General features: G+C 43.8%; 1 protein-coding gene across 6 annotated transcripts in view; it reads right to left on the bottom strand.

The window, feature by feature from the left end:
- Positions 1-405: 405 nt before the first annotated feature.
- Positions 406-18,825, bottom strand: part of SLC1A3 (solute carrier family 1 member 3) — a 55,777-nt gene continuing 37,357 nt past the window's right edge. For 3 of the 6 annotated variants that reach the window (XM_066613387.1, XM_066613389.1, XM_066613390.1), the window contains 7 exons: positions 14,365-14,569; positions 10,517-10,559; positions 8,525-8,820; positions 7,670-7,903; positions 4,700-4,894; positions 1,674-1,808; positions 406-766 (listed from right to left, as the gene is read on the bottom strand). In XM_066613387.1, coding sequence (XP_066469484.1) covers positions 562-766; positions 1,674-1,808; positions 4,700-4,894; positions 7,670-7,903; positions 8,525-8,820; positions 10,517-10,559; positions 14,365-14,569 — 1,313 coding nt within the window. In that variant the 3' untranslated portion in view covers positions 406-561. The remainder of the gene's footprint in view (positions 767-1,673; positions 1,809-4,699; positions 4,895-7,669; positions 7,904-8,524; positions 8,821-10,516; positions 10,560-14,364; positions 14,570-18,825) is intronic. The other 3 variants (XM_066613393.1, XM_066613388.1, XM_066613391.1) reach the window with 3 other exon arrangements.

Below are 18,825 nucleotides of genomic sequence, written 5' to 3'. Positions count from 1 at the left end.
TTCTTTTTGTAAAAAATGGGATGCAGTCATACACCACAGCCATTGCTAATTTGGAATGTTTTCTCCAGAGGCTTAACTAGACATTGTGTCTAGCTTCCTACCACTACTCCATTTCTCTTTCTTCCTCTTCCTTGTAATACTGTGGTAAAAACAACAGGTGAAGTGACATCATTATGCTGTGTGTTGCCCCTTGTTCAGCCTGACATCACAAGCTGCAGGAATGAGACAATGCATAGATCTGTGATGTCACATTACATTGCATTTACCTAGACATTAAGAGGGAAAGGAGGCAAGGAGATATGGAGTTGATATCTCTGTGTCTCTCATACAGTGCAATCCTAGGCCTGTCTACCCTGGAGGAAGCCCAATTGTGTTCAGTGGGGCTTAATACCAGGTAAGTGGATTTAGAATTGCAGCCGTAATGTCTAGTTAAGCCTTAAGCTTTTCAGTGCTCTGATTGTACGGAGAGAGATAAGGAACAAAATGGACAAGATACAGAAAGGATCCAAGCAAGTGTACACTTCCCTTGTATCCCATACTTTGTATTGAACCTCCCCCTCCTTACATCTTGGTTTCACTATCTAAGGTTTTCTCATTCTCGTGCTCTTGGGAGATCAGCTGGTAAGGCTTCTTCATTTCATTCTCCTCTATCACGGAATTGCCCATTTCAGCATCCTTGTTCCTCAACTCGTGTCGAGATAAGTGTTCTACAATCCCTGCACCGATAGAATCTCCCAAAACGTTGGTGGTGGTGCGAAGACGGTCCCTATGGAACAGGTTGCATTTTAAATTCACAAGGCAAAAGACTTATTTTAAAGCAGTTGTCGAGAGCATTTACTAGATGACAGAACACACAGGCATATTCAGTTCTGAATTTAGGAGAGGAAGATGTAATCTACAGTATAATTGAATCTGTTTTTGTGTTTGCATCATAGCAATGAGAAGGTGCCATATAACTTAATGTATGCAGGAAAATATTAAATTTTCAAGCCAGAATATATCAAGATGGCAGATTCAGGCTCAATGCATGTGTTTGGTAAGTTTAACAAGCTCACTGAAAGTATGGGTGGAGTAGGTGGTGGATAGATCAGGGCAGATTGGGGCGTAGGGATGGGGCATGTTGGAGGCAGGAGAGGAGTATCCTGGCTCCTCCCCACGTGCATCTTTTGTCTCTTTCGATTTGCACCAGCTATGAAGCTGATGCAGGTCCGAGGAGACTCACTGGCAATTGTGGGGCTTATGGAGGGCTTACGAAATATTTCCCCTTATCATCCCTAAGCCTCCTGATCAGCTCCCCCATTCATGCAGCCTGTTTTGCTCCTGCTCAGCTGCTTTTAGAAAAAGGCATGGAACAAAATTACATCTAATTTGGTTGGCAACCTTCAGTCTCGAAAGACTATGGTATAAGCCTACAGCACCCGGTATTCCCAAGTGGTCTCCCATCCAAGTACTAACCAGGCCTGACCCTGCTTAGCTTCCAAGATCAGACAAGATCGGGCATGTGCAGGGCTGCAAGATGGTGTCTTGCACAAGTTTATCCAGCACGCTTCATGGATGTGCCCTTGAGCTCTCTTTTCCAGGCTCAGCCCTCTAATATGTACTGTTGCAATTGCTTTTACAATGGACCCCTGGTCCGTTTCATTTTTCACACTGTACTGATGAGAAATACTCACAAAAACCAGTCCACCGCAATGATCAGGGTGATATCGTCAGTAGGCAGCCCAACAGACGTCAATACAATCACCATGGTGACCAGACCGGCCTGAGGAATTCCTGCTGCTCCGATGCTTGCCGCTGTAGCTGTGATGCTGTTCAGAGGAAGGAGAACCCAATATGATCAATCTGGTGTTGTTACCTTTTTTAAAAACAACATGCAAATGTACCAAGAGTTTTTCAGGCTTTACAGCAGTGGTTCCCAACCTCTAGGAGCCCACGGACCACTGAGGCAAACATTGGAATTGTTGTGGACCACAAGCAACCCCCTCCATCCTCACCACACAAAAAAATACATTTCAGTTTGGTAGCCTGTGGGGGAATGCTCAGCAAGACACTGGAAATAGCGGCCCTCTCTGATGGTCAATGGGGAAGCATCTCACAGACTGAGTGCTTCTCCACAGACTATCAGAAAGGGTGGAAAAGGGGCCCTCCTGCAGCTGGTACTTCAGCAAGAGCTAGACCACCAGAGAGGGCAGAGAACAGACCACCTACAGCCATAGCTGCTACGTCAGTGGTCCGTGGGGGAGCGCTCACTTGGTGAGACACTGGAAGTGATCGAAGTGTCTTTTGATCATCTTTTTTTATCCTGAGACTTTGTGGACCACATCTCAGGGTCTCATGGACCACCTGCTGTCCTCGGACCACAGGTTGGGAACCACTGCTTTAGATAAATTAGTGATTAGGACCTCAGTGCTACAGCTTGAATCTGTTGCTGGATTTCATAGTCAAAAATACTTTTTTCCTTTATGTTGTACGAAAAAAATTGGCACATAAGCTAGATAATTCATTAGCTGTTATTCTCTGCTTCCTCAAAAAGACAATAGTCTTAACAAACTTTATGCAGCATTCATTAGCTCTATTCATGAGCATATACAGTATGATTACAGTATTCAACAGCCAGACAAACCACCCATCGAGTGTTTTGTGCAGATATACAGAGCAGTGTATCCCCAATACATGTTTAAAAGAAGAATGTCCTATTGCCTACATTTAATTGTGACAACTGTACAATCGTGAGTGGCCTTCATAGTGTACTGCGGGACAGGTGCCAGCACAAGGCACCTTCCTGTCCCCTAATTCCTATCAGAGCTTCCTGTGCTTCCTGAGAAGTCACTGTTCAGGTTTGGGGTGCTCACAGCAGCAGCATGAGATGTGACACAGGGGGCTGCAGGAAGAGGGGGAAGTATCTGTAAACTGTGAGGGGACTCACTAGCAGAGCAGAACCTCCTCTGCAGTAGCATCAGACGGCTGCAGGTTTGGCAGCAAAACCTGGCCCTGGGTTCAACCACTCCATACTCACAGGTTAGTGGTGCTTTGGGAGTTAGTAGGTGAGCCCTTGGTCAATTCCCCACCTGGGCATTGATGTCCCTGCCTCCTCCTGTTGCTGCAGCTAGTCAGAAAAAAAGAGAAATGGGGCCAGAGAGAACCATCCAGCCCAGAAGAGAAGCCTAGGATAGACAGAGAGCCACTTATGAACAGGAACAAGACCAAGAAGAAGACCAGCAACTAGATGGCTCGACAGGATCACAACAACAACAAAAACCCTAGCAGACCTCTCTAGTCTTGCACATGATCGATCTTCCTATAGATATTTCATCCATCAAGTCGCCATGGCTTGAGATCAAGCCAAAGGACTCTATTATTATTATTAACAGTATTTATATACCGCTTTTCAACTAAAAGTTCACAAAGCGGTTTACAGAGAAAAATCAAATAACTAATGGCTCCCTGTCCCAAAAGGGCTCACAATCTAAAAAGATGCAAAAGAATACCAGCAGATAGCCACTAGAAAAGATACTGCTGGGGTACTAGACACACTCTAGTACTAGTAGGCTTTTATTTCAGTGGGATATTGATTTCGTCTGCCACTTTGGCTTGTCTAAAGCTTGAATCCAAATCCTTAAAAGAAATAAATACATAAGGAAGAAATTGTGTGGATGCAGGGAGCATGTGCAGGCAGAGCCAGCAGCCCTTGAGAGGAACAGGAGGTCTGTGTGTGCTTTTTATATTCCCATCAATTTGGAACTTGAATCACAGCGTGGAGAAGAAGAGCTTGATGGGACCATGGGAGACACACACAGACCACCCACTTCTCAGATTGCTGAGCTATGCTTCTTGTGTGTGCACAGTGCAAACTGGTTGTACTGAGACAGGAGAGAAAGAGGGCTCCTGTTCAGTTCCTCTGTGGGTCTCCCTGCCTCTGGGCAGGATCATGCAATTTATTTAGTCCTTAGTCAAGTGCTCCTACACTTGATACACTATACACTGATGCATAATATAAAAATAATACACCAAAAATAAATAAAAATTGCCACTCAATATTAGAAGGAAAGGCCAATGTGAAATGTTTTCATGTTCATTCTCTGTTACAGTAAGACTCAAGAATCAAAAAGGCGCCACTTAAATAACTAGTGTGCTAGTCATTATTTATTATTTATTCTTTACCCTAACCTATTAAAATGACCAATTAGCCAACTATGGGCCCAATCTTATCCAACTTTCCAGTGCTGATACAGCCGCAATGCAGCCCCAAGGTAAAGGAACAAACATTCGCTTACTTTGAGGAGGCCTCTGTGATTATCCCTCAGCCCTTGATGCAGTTCACACCTCATTGGCACAGCTGAATCAGCACTGAAAAAGTTGGATAGGATTTGGCCCTAAAACTTCAATTAATGTTCAGATCAGTGATAGTGTCAGGTTGCTGGGAGCCCAGGGCAAAGCCTATGCTGGCCCCCCTCCATTGCCAGATGCTTCTCCTCTGCCCTATACTGGTGCCCCCCTGTCCACTGCCAGTGGTGGGGCATTGGTGCTACTGGTACTGAAGGTCAGGGGTTGGCCCATTCAGGTGGGCTATCTGATGAGCATGGCCTCTTGGTCAGAGCCTGACTTAACTGACCCCTGACACTACCCTAGTTCAGATTAAACTGATTAAAAGAGCAAGTCAATGTATGTTTATTTGGAAACAAGTCCATGATTTACATACCTGATTGTGATAATCTGTCCAAAGTTTAGATCCATGTTGTTAACTTGTGCAATGAAAATTGCAGCCAGTGCCTCATACAAAGCGGTCCCATCCATGTTAATAGTTGCACCCACTGGAAGCACAAATCTGGTGATGCGTTTATCCACTCCATTATTTTCTTCCAAGCACTTGAATGTGATCGGTAGGGTTGCAGAACTAAAGCCAAAGGGGACAAAACCCAGAGAGATAGCACTACCACACTGAAAAAAAGCTGGACATTGGACACAGATGGTGACCTAAACTTTACTATTATTTTTGACATCAAGCTGAGATTTGTATGTATGAATGAGCTGCCCAAAACAAATTCTGGAAACAGAACTGTCTTGTTACCTCACATTACCCAAGAAGACAATGCTTTTCAATTCAATTCATCCATACATCTAGAGCAGGGCTGTCCAAAGTTTTTGGCAGGAGGGCCACATTGTCTCTCTGACACTGTGTCGGGGGCCGGGGGGGGGGAGAATTAATTTGCATTTAAAATTTGAATAAATTTACATAAGTTTACATAAATGAATATATTAAAGATGAACTTATATGAATGAATGAAGGTCTTGCAATAGCTCAAGGCCTATAAAAGGCCTTGCACAAAGCAAGGCTGGCCTTTCCTTTGCTGCTGCTACTGCATCACAGACGTGAAACAACAAACAGTGGAGGGAGCCCTCATCCCACAGCTCAGGTGAGAGGTCAAACAGCCGCCCTCACTCTAAGAGCAGTTGCGTCAGGCCAGTGTGGTCTCCAACGAAGCTCCAGAGGGCCAGAGGCTCATTGGAGACTGGAGGCTCCCTGAGGGCCACATTGAGGGGCCTTGAGGGCTGCAAGTGGCCCCAGGGCCGGGGTTTGTGCACCCCTGATCTAGAGTATGCAACAGAGTCTCTGAGAGGAATTTTATCAGGGGACACAATATTTTTGGTTCCCTTGCCAAAGGGGGAGGGGAGGGGATGAAACAGAGTGGGGGAGAATGGTGAAAAGGGTGAGCAGAACAGGGTGGGGGGAGGGCAAAACAGGGCAAGGGGAGGGTGACGACAGCTAGAAAAGTCTTTGGAGTCCAGGTCTACATGTCCATGAAGCAGTGGCAGCTAGACACAAACACCCCCAAGTCTCTCTAAAATCTTTTAAATATAGAAAATTGTTGCAGAAAATTAGCACCATCATATTTAGGCTCACACAAGAATGGGTAGTGTCCTGCTGTGTGCATCAAAACATACTTCTGCAGCAGCTTTAGTCCTGTAGCTGTGTCCCTAAGCTCCTATACACTCCTTCATGGCAAGTGGGTCTACATGCTAAAGAACTACTGTAGCAGGCCAATTTCCTCCGAGATTTGACACTGTGTTAAGGAGCATCACATATGCATTCCTTGACCCAGCAGATATGGCTTTTGGTAGAAGCAGCAGCCATGCACGCAGCATCTCATGTGGGCAGCGAGTCCAGGTGAGACAGGAAAATATAAGATCCCTGGAAATTTCTGGGCCCCCTTCTTTGGCTCTTGGGCCCCCTTTTTGACCCTGGGCCCAGGTACAAATTATCCCCTTTACTCCCTCTCCCTCTCATGGGCCTTGACTTGCAGATCAAGGTACTGTCCAACAAAGGAGATCTGCACATGTCTGATAAATGCCCTATTTTCCTTTTTTTTTTTTTTTGCCAATTTTCCCTTGGTTTTGGATAGCTCTAACTTCCCAGAACCACTTGAGTAGGTTCAGCAGACTAAGAGCTGCTGGAAAATCCTCTTGCAACAACGTTATCCTTTACAATTATCAGCCAGCCATGTGTGCTTGTGGATTCAGAGTCATTCTTCAGGTCTGGTGTAGGGAGCAGCCAAACTAGTCTATTCTAGGTAAATGGGCGAGATGGAGTGGCCAGGTAGGCTCCATTCCTTCAACTGGGTAATGGTATGGCATAACCAAACCTACATAATTTAAGCTCAAGCACAGGGATGCTTGTATGTGTTTTCGTCAGGTCTGTCATGAAATCTTAGTGTTAACTTGCAGAATTCTCACTCTCAAGTAAGTACAGGGACCAGGTTTCCTTGAACAATGTGAGTAGCTAGTGATAGGACTGTAATGCTAGATAGAAGCATATGGTAATTGTTTTATTTTGCTTTGTTGCTCTTTTTCCTCTCAAAGAAGGCTTGTCATCTTCACTGTGGCATGTGTGGTATGTGTTTATACTGTGTGCATATACTTTGCTCTGTACTTGCATCCCAGCTCAATCTGCTGAATGTTACTAGTTAGAGCATTTAGTTTGGTCAAGTTTTTCCTTTGTGTCCATCCAGCCAAGTTTAGATGATTTATTTCACCCTGCTTGAACTCCTCCCCCCCCACCTTTTCTTCATTTGGTTTAATTCCATTTCTTTTGGATTTTTAATAAACTAGTTACATTTTGGGTCTTAACTAACCCCTGGGGTTCATTGCTCTTCTTGGGGAAGTTATTTTCCCAGGCAGCCACCTCTGCCTAGTCTCTTGAGCAACGGATAGAAACTACCAGATATCTCTCCTCCATTCAAATGATGACCTATTAAAAAGGGAAAGAGGGGAGAAGTAAGAGGTGCATGAGTGCAAACCATTAGGTGTTACTCTCCTTTGTCAGTCTGCTTTCTCCTGGTACAATCCCTAACAACATGTAAGCAACCTTCTTCATGTGTATCACTTGTTGGATCAAAATGTATGGGAGCAATGTAGATGTGCACTCAAACGTGCATTGCAATGTTTATCCAAATGCTGCCTTGTTTTCAGTGGTATGCACATACAAATGACCATTGCTGTTGCTACTCAGGCACAATCAGTTCTGTGTATTGGAAATCATGATAAGAGCACTCAAGTGCAAGAGCTGAGAAAATGCATGATGTCCATGCAAACAAGAACAGTCCCTCAGCATGCCAAATTCATTCCATGTAAAATTTTGCTCAAAACCAAACTTGACTGTGAACATTCCTACCTTGAAGATGTGCCTAAGGCTGTGATGAGAGCTTGCAGCAATCCTCCAATGAAAACCCAAGGATTTTTTCGAGTGATGAGGAAGTAGAGAAGCGGGAGTACAACAATAGCATGGATGAGCAAGCCAATGATAACTGTTACAGTATACATGGCAAGCTGTCCTCCAATCACACCCATGTCTTCCATCTCAACAATTTTTCCAGCAATCAGGAACATGATACCAAGTGGTGCATACCTACAAACAAGTTAAAAATGTCATAGTGTGCTACAGAACTACAAGCTCGTATATGTATGAATGCAAAACAGCTTAATGCAAAATTATTAATTATTATTATTAACAGTATTTATATACTGCTTTTCAACAAAGCTGTTCACAAAATGTTCACAAAGCGGTTTACAGAGAAAATGAAAAAACTTCCTTGCCCGCATTTTATGGGGATGTACAGTAGAAGTCTATACATGCTATCAATGAAATAAGTCCCATTGTGGTCTTACTTACTCCCCAATCAGGATTGCAGCCTTAGGGCCAAAACTCATGTTACTTTGAGTACATACTACACAACAGCATGTCTATTTTTCATTTGGTAACTAGTATAACTGTGAGTGTTTTTATCTCAGTAAAGACTGCAGTGTGGGGGAGTGGACATTAACCTTGGCCCCGTCATACTCCTAATCTGAATTCCCAGCTTGTCCATAGCGGCTGTTTCACCAGGAAGACTTTCTGAAGTCTATGTTGCCAATAGAAGCTTTTCTCCCTGGTCAAATAGCAGTGTGAGGGTATAACAAGTGCAACACAAGTTTGTCATACCAGTAAGGAGGTGATAGCAGCAACCCAGTTTTACCAAATGCTACTTACCACATGATTAGCGCAACCAGTCGCATGATAGCCTCATTAAGGCTATCAAAGAAGTCTCTCAGTGCCCGTCCTTGCTCTTTCATGTTCCCAATCACCAATCCAAAGCTGATTGAGAACACCACCAGCCCAAGAGCATTCACTCCATTCACAGCTCCTGGAACCGGGATAATCTCTTTTTTCAGGTGGGTTAGGTTTTCCACAGCTTCTGACACATTGCTTATAATGGCAGCAAGGACAGATGTTTCATTAGAGTCAACAGGTGCACGACGTGTCCGTTCCTCATAGTTTGTTTTGAACTGTTAGCAGCGGGGAGGAAAAAAGGATAAATGCCATACCTGTCGTTTTTTCAAGCATTAAAGAGACTTTATTCAAGATTGCTCAGTTGTAACTGTCAGAAGATTTATTTGAAAACCTCAGACCAACATAATCCAAACTTTTCTGTTCAGCAGATTTAGATTAGATTTAGGCACAGGTTTAGATTTGCATTTTGTGCAACAAAATAATGTATCACCCATCTCTGCATGTTGCCATTTCTATAACAACAACAGTAATCAAGAGTAATAACATAATAGCTGCATTGACAGAACTTCCATGGTAAGCAATGAGATCAAGAACTAAGATGCAACTGGCTGTTCTGATCATGGTTCTAAGCCAGTTCAGTCCATTTGCCTGCCAGGATTAACTGACGTTCTCTTCAGAGTATGTGGGGACAGTATATATGTTTTATATAAATATAAATATATCTAGAATGCATACAATTTAAAAAGCCCCCCCAATTCTGAAATTTTTTTTGAGGCTCCTGTGAATAGTATTATTATTAATTATTATTAACAGTATTTATATACCACTTTTCCATGAAAAGATCACAAAGTGGTTTACAGAGAAAAATCAAATAACTAATAGCTCCCTGTCCCAAAAGGCTCACAATCTAAAAAGATGCAAAACAGCACCAGCAGACACCCACTAGAAAAGACACTGCTGTGGTAAAGAGGGCCAGTTACTCTTCCTCTGCTAAATAAAAGAGGAGAACCCACTTGAAAAAGTGCCTCTTACCCAGTTAGCAGGGGTAAGGCCCTTAGTAAGGCCCTAAGTCAGTGGTTCCCAAATTTTTTCAACTGGCAGCTCCCTTGACCTACTAGGCCATTGGCCATGGCTCCCTATTAGGTGAATTTAAACAGTTCATTCTTAGTGGAGAAACTGCACCACAAGGTTAAAAAAAAGTCCCTGTAACTTCTTATATGAAATGTTAGATTTCAATAGAAAAGTTAACTACAGTTGTATCACTATTTCATTACATGAGGTGCATTTATAAAATAATCTGCTAGGAGAACTACAGGGAAAGGTCTGAAGGCTTGTAGTTTGCTTCTCAGGTTGTTTTGGTCCCAATTTTTTTTTTAAGAATCAACTCTCTAAAGCAGGCATTTTCAACCACTGTGCCGTGGCACACTGGTGTGCCATGGATGGACTGCAAGTGTGCCTTGCAACTTTGGGGTGGGTCATTTATTAGTAGGGCAATTGGGGAATTTAAGCCCCCTACCAGCAGAATGATGTGCCTTGTCAACAGTCAAAATACTGATGGTTGCCTTGACAATTTTAGCATCTTGTCAGTGTGCCATGAGATGAAAAAGACTGAAAATCGCTGCTCTATGGGTTTTGCAAGATGATGTCCATACTCAGCCTATTGTCAGCCCTGAATTTTTTCCCCTTTTTCTGTCTGTTTTGCCCAGATTAGCCATGCCCATCTTTCTCATCCATGTCACAATGCTAATGTGTAGTGAATTTGGACATTCTGATCAAGATGTAACGTGCCCATAAAAATGTACATACTTTTGCCATCTAAACCAAGTAATGTGTTTTGTATTCACAAGAAGAACCCTGTGAAAGAGTAAGCAAGCTATCAAAATACATAAAATTCATCATCAGGCAAATGAGATTTGTATTACTGAGAAGGCAAGTTGCTGGATTCATATTCAAAAACAGTAGCATTTTTACCTGTTTAAAGCAGGCTTCCACCAGATTTGGAGGGAACATGTTTCTGAGAAGAAAAAAGACAACTACTTGAGACATTTTAGACATCTTTTAACATTTCAAGCAGGAGCTGAGGATATATCGAACTTACAAGAGAGTAAAGAAAGCTGGTGCATGTTTCTTATATGAACCCCCTAGAGGCCAGTTCTGGGTTATGTAAGTAATCCCCCTTCTGTCCCTGGCAGCAGTGCGATCCAGGGGATCGTGTCGATGCCACCCTCCCACCCTACTCCTTAAGGGGCCACAGATGAGTACTTCCATGGCTGATGGGTCACAACCCACCAGTTTGGGAAACACTGATCTAATTGGTGCAACAAGAGTTTCTTTTCCTTTAAAAGCAGTCACTTGTGGGCACTAATCCCAGCTGGGGCTGCTGAACAGCATACAGTTAAAATCCCCCTTCCCCTGCTACAAATAATGCGAGGGGCAATCCAGTGGTTATTTTCTTTTTAAAAAGTAAAGTACGGAAAGTACATGCTTCATGTAACATGCTGTATGACTATAAGACAGAATTCAAACCTATCTCAAGCCTTACTGCAGCCCACAAGAATCAAGGCAACATGCATAAAATTGGTCACTTCTTCCAACACTCTATTAAGTATGTCTATATCTCCGAGGCACATATGTGAGAACAAGACTCTTTCTGTAGTTTGTGTTGAAGAGAATTTTGGTGGCACAGCTGATAGTCTGGAAAGATGTGGTGTCAACAACCACCATGAGAAGACACACTGGAGGATCTGAAATCTGGCTAGCTTTTCAAATGAACATTTATATTTTGGCCATGATATTGTCGCAATGAAGACACATTGGCATATGCTTTCAGCATAAACAGAATGGACAGATAACCTCCTCCGTTCTTTTTTATTTCTTTTCCTCAATCACAAAACATGGCTGCCACATTTTGTGACTGAGGAGGAAAACAAATCAAAATGGTTTTTCCTCAGTTTTTGAAACAAATATGCAGGGAATGTTCGGTCACATTCCATCCCCTCCTGCACACAGAAATCACAGTGCAGTACACATGAAAGTGGGTCTCATTCCCAATAAAGCCAGACCCCTCAGTTAAGTGTGGTGCCTTTTGAACAGCAATATACAGCAATATAGTCATTATTTTGGGTGGCAGTCTTCTGAATACCTTACACAGAAGGGGAGTGCAGTAGCCCACTCCTCTTCCAGAGTTCTAGTGTGCAGACTACTCCCACAAACAGCATGAGTAGCCTGTGCACTAGGGGGCAGGAAAGGAACACAGTTGTTACATACCTCTATGTCAGGCATGGAATTACATGCCTGGGAGGGGAAAGAATACTCCCAGTATTCACATTATGCAAGAGATGTGGCATAAATATGGCAACTTTGTTTACTGCCCAAATTTGGCTAATGGGATACATGCAAACTTGCATTTGAGTCCCCTTTTCTGCCTGACTGGGAACTCTGTGTAACTCAAAAAGCTTGCACACTTCATTCAGTGCCATTGACATCTGTCCATGAAGAAATGTACTGTAATCTGATTTGTACTATATCCTAACCATTGAAACCAATAATGAGTAACAACCACTTGCTGGAGTCACTGCGCCTGAGTCATGAATCGAGTCATGATCCACTCACCCCGACTCAACTCAACTCACAAGTCATAGCGTGTGGCCATCACAACTTGGCCTGAGCCGCTTATAAAGTCATTTTTCACTTGAGTCCAGGTCAGGTTGCAATCCTAACCCCTTATGTCAGTGCTTTCCAGCACTGACCTAAGGGCAATGTAGCCCTGAGGTAAGGGAACAAACATTCCCTTACTTTAAGGAGGTCTCCATGAGTGACACCCAACTGCAGGATGCAGCACACGGCCTATTGGCACCGCTATGCCAGTGCTGGAAAGCACTGACGTAAGGGGTTAGGATTGCACCCTTATTATAAAAAACAAGTCACAGCATGAGTTAGGTGTCACTCCACAGAAAAACTAAGGTGCTGGTGGGGTGTGTGTGTGTGGGTCGGAGTTCTTATTTAACACTGCCCTGATGTTCCCATCCCATCTGCAGTCCTTCACTTCAACCACCATTTTCATTTCATTTATGTAAACGAGAGCTGTGCTGTTATTCAAGTGAGTGTAGCAGTGCAGAAAAACGACTGGTTCAGTGCAAACTGAAACATGAGATCTGAAGGTGTCCTCTTCTATTGCAAAGAAACACCTCCCCCTGGTTTGTTCCCTTTGCCCCTTCCCTGCACATGTATCTATCTTATTCAGACATTTATTCCTATCTCAAGAACCTCCTCCCCCTCCAATGGGCTCCTCCTTCTCCCTAGCCTTGTCCAGAAAAAAAAAAAAATCAGGCCATCCATCATTCATTCAATCATTTGTTCCTAGATGGCTAAAAGGCCCCCTCCCGTGTCCTAGCTGCCCCGCCTTCTTCTGGTTCCTCCTCTCAGTCTCATGCAGTCAGCTCCCCCCAAAACCCTTAAGCCTCCCTCCTCCCCTCCACCCCCACATCTGAACCAACCTACTCTTCTCCCACCATATCTCCTGCTGCCACCGATCTGAATGCCAGCTTCCAGATAACCCCACAAGATCTTCAGCATGATGGGGAAGTTGTGAAAAAAGTAAACAAGCACACTCACATACAAGACACAAGCACTCACAAAAAGCATGTCACCATGTCACCACTCAAGTTAATTCGAGTCATGATTCTTTTCTGAGTCCTAAGTTGGAAGTAGTGTCAGAGTCACCTGTGACTCAAATTGACACGAGTCGTGGAAAACGTGTTTTCACAACTTGAGTCTAGTCTTTACAAGTTTCAACCTACTGGTAACAACCTACTGTATAAATGTACAAACAGTTCATAATTAATTAAACAAACCCAATTCTTCCTTCATACTTTACGGATTTGCAGCAAAATACTACTGTATGTGCAGTCTCACTATAATTACAGTCATAAGAACATAAGAACATAAGAACAGCCCCACTGGATCAGGCCATAGGCCCATCTAGTCCAGCTTCCTGTATCTCACAGCGGCCCACCAAATGCCCCAGGGAGCACACCAGATAACAAGAGACCTCATCCTGGTGCCCTCCCCTGCATCTGGCATTCTGACATAACCCATTTCTAAAATCAGGAGGTTGCGCATACACATCATGGCTTGTACCCCATAATGGATTTTTCCTCCAGAAACTTGTCCAATCCCCTTTTAAAGGCGTCTAGGCTAGACACCAGCACCACATCCTGCGGCAAGGAGTTCCACAGACCGACCACACGCTGAGTAAAGAAATATTTTCTTTTGTCTGTCCTAACCCGCCCAACACTCTCCTTCTCTCCAGTCTCACTACAGTCTCACTATAATCAATTGGGGTGAATCCCAGGAAAGTGTGGATAGGTTGGCAGCCTCTCTCTCTCTCTCTCTCTCTCTCTCTCTCTCAAAGCCTGTGGTGTTTACACAGTGCTTGTATCATATCTTTGAATCTAGCATTAATTACATTGTTCTAAGGTAGCACCAGCGACCCATAAATACTTACACTACAAACAATTTATCTTTTTAAAAAATCTGCTTCCTATTCATCAGAAGGATTTCAATTGATGACTCAGTAACATTTTAGTTCTGCAGATTACATTTGGCTTCTTCAAGTATTCTGCTCCTTTCATCCTGATGTTTGTCCTTCTTACATGCAAAGTGATTTTAAAGTAGCAAGAAACCCTTAGATCTACATTTCTAAGGCATTTTTGAGTTGAGGATGTCACTATTTTAATTCATTCATTCACTCACTGTCACATATAGCAAGTGTGAAAGTGTCATTGACCTTTTAAACATCATGGAAAATGCCACCTTACCTGATTAAGTCCAAGAAAGCATCTGCAGCTGTCACTTGCACAATTTTACCTTCCCGGTACATTTTTTCCTTTGACCCTTTCCCAGGGTGGATGATGACCACCATGATTATTCCAATCAAGACAGCAATGACTGTGGTACTCATGTAGTAGATAACTGCGCGTAGTCCCATCTTTCCTGATGCTTTACTGTCCAGGGCAGCAACTCCTAGAAAATGTAAGCATAAGTGTAAATTCAGACTCCATATTTCAGAAAATTGTGAACTCACTGCAAATCAAATGTGCTTTTGAGAAAAAGGTGTCTATTATAGATGGTTCTGTTCCTCTGATATAAAAATATTATGTTATTCCCTCCTTTCTGTCCCAAATGTTCTAAGTCACTGGAATTCCCAATTCCTTATCAGATGTTGGCATCCTTCAGTCTCGGAAGACTATGGTATCGCGCTCTGAATGGTGGTTCAGGAACAGAGTGTCCTCTCCAGTGCGTGAAGCCTGGGTAAAGTAGGTATGGAGGATAGGCTGTTACCCATGCAGCAAATCCCCCCTCTCCACGTCGCTGAAATGGTCCAATGGAAAGGCAGAGGCCAATACGGTTGGTTCCAGCGGCGTCGCAGGAGTTGCCAGAACGTGACTGTGTTCAGCCATGAACTGCCTCAGGGGCTCTGGCTCCTGATTTTGCCTCGAGGTCGACTCCTGAAGCCTTTTCCATAACTGGATGTAGCCACAAGGCAGTGGAGGTTTGGGATCAGAGTTTTCCTTCTCTCAGATGAGCTGCCTTCCCAGGCTGACGAGTCCCATCTACCCAGTGGCTGTTTAGTCGCCTCTTACGACAAGTACAGCCAAACTGAGGGCCTGTTCTTATCCCCAGCCCCCAGAGGAATGTATATGCATATGTTGGAATGTTGTATATGCAACATGGGCTGATTCCTTATACAATTCCTTATACAGACATAAAATTAAAGCTTATTGACCCAGCAATATCAAAGATAACCCTAAATCAGTGGTTCCCAAACTGTGAGCTGTGGGTTCTAAGGGACAGGAGCCATGGAATCCTTGTGAAAAACCCACCACCCTATACAATGTATAGGACTGCAGCCCTAAAGGGGAGCTATGGCCAATGGCCCAGTAGGTCAAGTGAGCCACCAGCTGAAAAGGTTTAGGAACCTCTTCCCTAAATGGTTGGACCTCACAGATTCACAGGAGTTTCAAAATTATGATATTTAGGTTCTGCAGTTTGTCTCTAGGATCTACTACTTGCACAAAAGATGGAAAGCTGACATTTTGTGCACACACAGTCAAGACACCATTGTTTGTTAAAAAAAACAGAGCACCTTCACTGGCTGGGGTCAAACAATGGAGCACGGTTGCTGCCATCATGACTTGTTTTGCAGCTTCCAGGGCACACTTGGCTGGTCATGTTTAGAAACAGCATACTGAAGTAGATGAAACCCTGTTCTCGTCCAGTAAAGCTCTTCTTACTCAAAACAAGGGCCATTTCTACCTGTTTTCCTAAAGAACTGGGACAGGCATACATAGGAAGAAATGTTGGTCTGTAGAAGTTCCACCTTCAAGTACATGAATTATAGGGGATAGGATCCTAGCTCAAATAGCTGCCAGCATGGTCCATGCCCTCTATCCCTCTCCCTGCCCTGAAACTCCCTGTGCCCTCCCACTCCCAGCCCATGACATGCCGCCAACTTACTAGCAAGGAGACTTTGGGAGCTACTGCTGTGTGTGTGCTGCTGACTGTTTGCAGTAGTGGTCCAGAAGCATGAGACAGTGGTCTCATTTTTACGCTACCGTGAAGGGCTTGTGCTTCCAAAACTTGAATGCAATGCAAAGCCTCCATGTCTGCAAATAGGCAGACATGGAAAGGAAAGGGGAGGACTTAATATTTTGCTGGATCTTGCCATATGCTTTCTTATCCACCCATCTGTCCTTGCTGCTTGGCCTTAAACTCTTTAAAATCTTGAAAAAGCAAGGTAAAGGATACTTGAACAAAGTCACAATCAAAATTACAAGATCAGGACACAGCAGTTCCTTCAAATGTATTCTAGCTACACAACTAGCTAACCATAGCACAGATGCACAGTCAGATGGTCAGTTTTCATTTCAGGCAAAGGACAGACGGTTCCTTGATGACACTTCTAAATGGAAGCAAATGTAAATATGATTTCACAAACCCAGAAGCTTCTGGCCAATACTGGCCAGTTCCCATCAGTTGCTTAGTGAATCAAATTCCTGCCTATTTAAGAACTATATGAGCACTCAAATGAATCAACAATGTGAATCTGCTCTTTTGAGGATTGCCTCCACTTACTCATTATTATGGATTATTCTACTACTACTACTACTTCTTATATTTGCACCCTGTCTCTTCCTCCAAGATGCTCAGGATGGCATAGAAGACATAACTAAATTATGATCTTGGGTATGCTCTCATGCCTAAGACCATAAGTGTCATGGTATATTAGACTATGGTTGAGCATTCATGACCAACACCCTAGCAACCTATAGGTGCTAGGTGGTCCACCAGAAATTGGCCAGTGGTCCACCAGCTATGCTACCTTCTGCCCAGCCCTACTTTAAACTACTATATGTTACAGAAGCATTTTGTCAGTTGCATACTGTATTGTAATATCTTCCTTTATACTAGCATGTTGAATTTATTAACACTGCAAAGTATGACATATGAAAACTATTTCAACTGAAGCAAGCTAAGCCCATATTCTGCCATTGGCATCTGTTATGATATTCAAAATTGAATTTTGATTAGAAAGTGCCTTGGTGGATTTTACTCAATGGATAAATGTTTCTAGATTTCAGATTTTCTGAAGCATAATAGATGACTCTCCCCTGCAGAGATTAGTCCTGCTAACAGCCCAATCCTGAGCTTACTGGCACCCTCTGGAGCAGTGGCGCCAAGGTGGCTACCACCGTGTCCTGTGAACGTCAGGAGGCAGCCAGAGGTCTCCTTGGGGGAAGGGGACTTTCATCCCCTTCCCCTGCAGAAAGCCCCAAGTCCTGTAATGGGACTTCTCAAGTCTGTGCCAGCTGTTTTGCCATTGCAGTGTTGAGAGACTTCATGGTGGGCCTTCTGGCCTGACCGCTCCTACCCCAGTTCCTCCCTCTCCTTGTCCTCCCCTCACCCTTGTTCCAACCCCCAGAGGCTGCACCACCACCCAGTAGTTGAACTTAGCCCCAGTGGTGGCACGTCCTCTTCCTGTTGGTGCTGGACTCAACCAAGTGTGTTGCATTGTCCCTGCTTTCTCCCACCATCCCCATCCATAATTGGGCTTCCTCAGTGGTCCTTCAATTATGTAAGGGCCTTTGAGGATATCTGTTTGTCAGACAGCAGGAGAGGATGACAAAGCAACTTGCTCTGTTGTCCTCTCTGAACAGCTGCTTCCCGGGCGCTTGTGCCTCAGCCCCCCTGGGGTGCTGCGAGAGGAGCATTTCTGGACTTCTTATCATTTCTGGACTTCTGGGCAGGAGGTCTGGTCTAGAGGGTAGAGCTTCCGTCTGCCTGAAGATAACATCCACAGGGTCGCCAGTTCGAGGCCACCGGCACCGTGCGACCTTGGAGCAGCTGACAAGCTGAAGCAGAGCAATTCCATCTGGTCGGAGCGTGGGAGGATGGAGGCCAAAATGCGAAGCCAGATTGGAATGAAACACCTTGAATGTAGTAGTTCTTGAAAGAAAGAACCTTCTTTGAAATTGTAAAAATCCCTATTTAAATAGGGATTTAGATAAAGCCTGCCTATGTAAACCGCCTTGAATAAAGTCTTGAATAAAGACCAAGAAAGGCGGTATATAAATACCTGTTGTTATTATTATTATTATTATCATGGGAAGCCCAGACAGCTATTTGGAACATCCAGGCTTAGAGATAATATACTCCTGAATACCAGTTGCTGAAGAGACAAGCAGGGCAGGAAAGCTATTACCTTTATCCCCGGCTTCCCAGAAGTACCTGTTTGACCATTGTGAAAAACAGGATGCTAGACTAGATGGTCTGTAACAACTGTGTTGATGGTCTGCCCAAGCAGGACTGTCCTTACGATCTCAGATATTGCAAGTGAACATGAGGGTCTAGTCATACAATAATATGCAAGGCACTAATTATAGCAGGGATTTGTTCACATATTTTTAAATATAAATAAAGCTAAACCCCTGCTAATTGGGTAAGAGGCACTTTTTCAAGTGGGTGCTCCTTTTTTTAGCAGGGGGAGAGTAACTGGCCTACCTCACCCCAGCAGTGTCTGTTCTAGTGGCTGTCTGCTGGTATTCATTTGCATCTTTTTAGATTGTGAGCCCTTCTGGGACAGGGAGCCATTTAGTTATCTGATTTTTCTCTGTAAACCGCTTTGCGAACTTTTAGTTGAAAAGCGGTATATAAATACTGTTAATAATAATAACAACAACCAAATCTGGAATTAGCCACACCAGCTATAACACCAGCTA

This window comes from Tiliqua scincoides, chromosome 2, assembly GCF_035046505.1.
Source record: "Tiliqua scincoides isolate rTilSci1 chromosome 2, rTilSci1.hap2, whole genome shotgun sequence".
In the NCBI taxonomy this organism is placed as follows: Eukaryota; Metazoa; Chordata; class Lepidosauria; order Squamata; family Scincidae; genus Tiliqua; species Tiliqua scincoides.
Note: the sequence above shows the minus strand (reverse complement) of the source record. Positions and strands in the feature narration are given on the sequence as shown.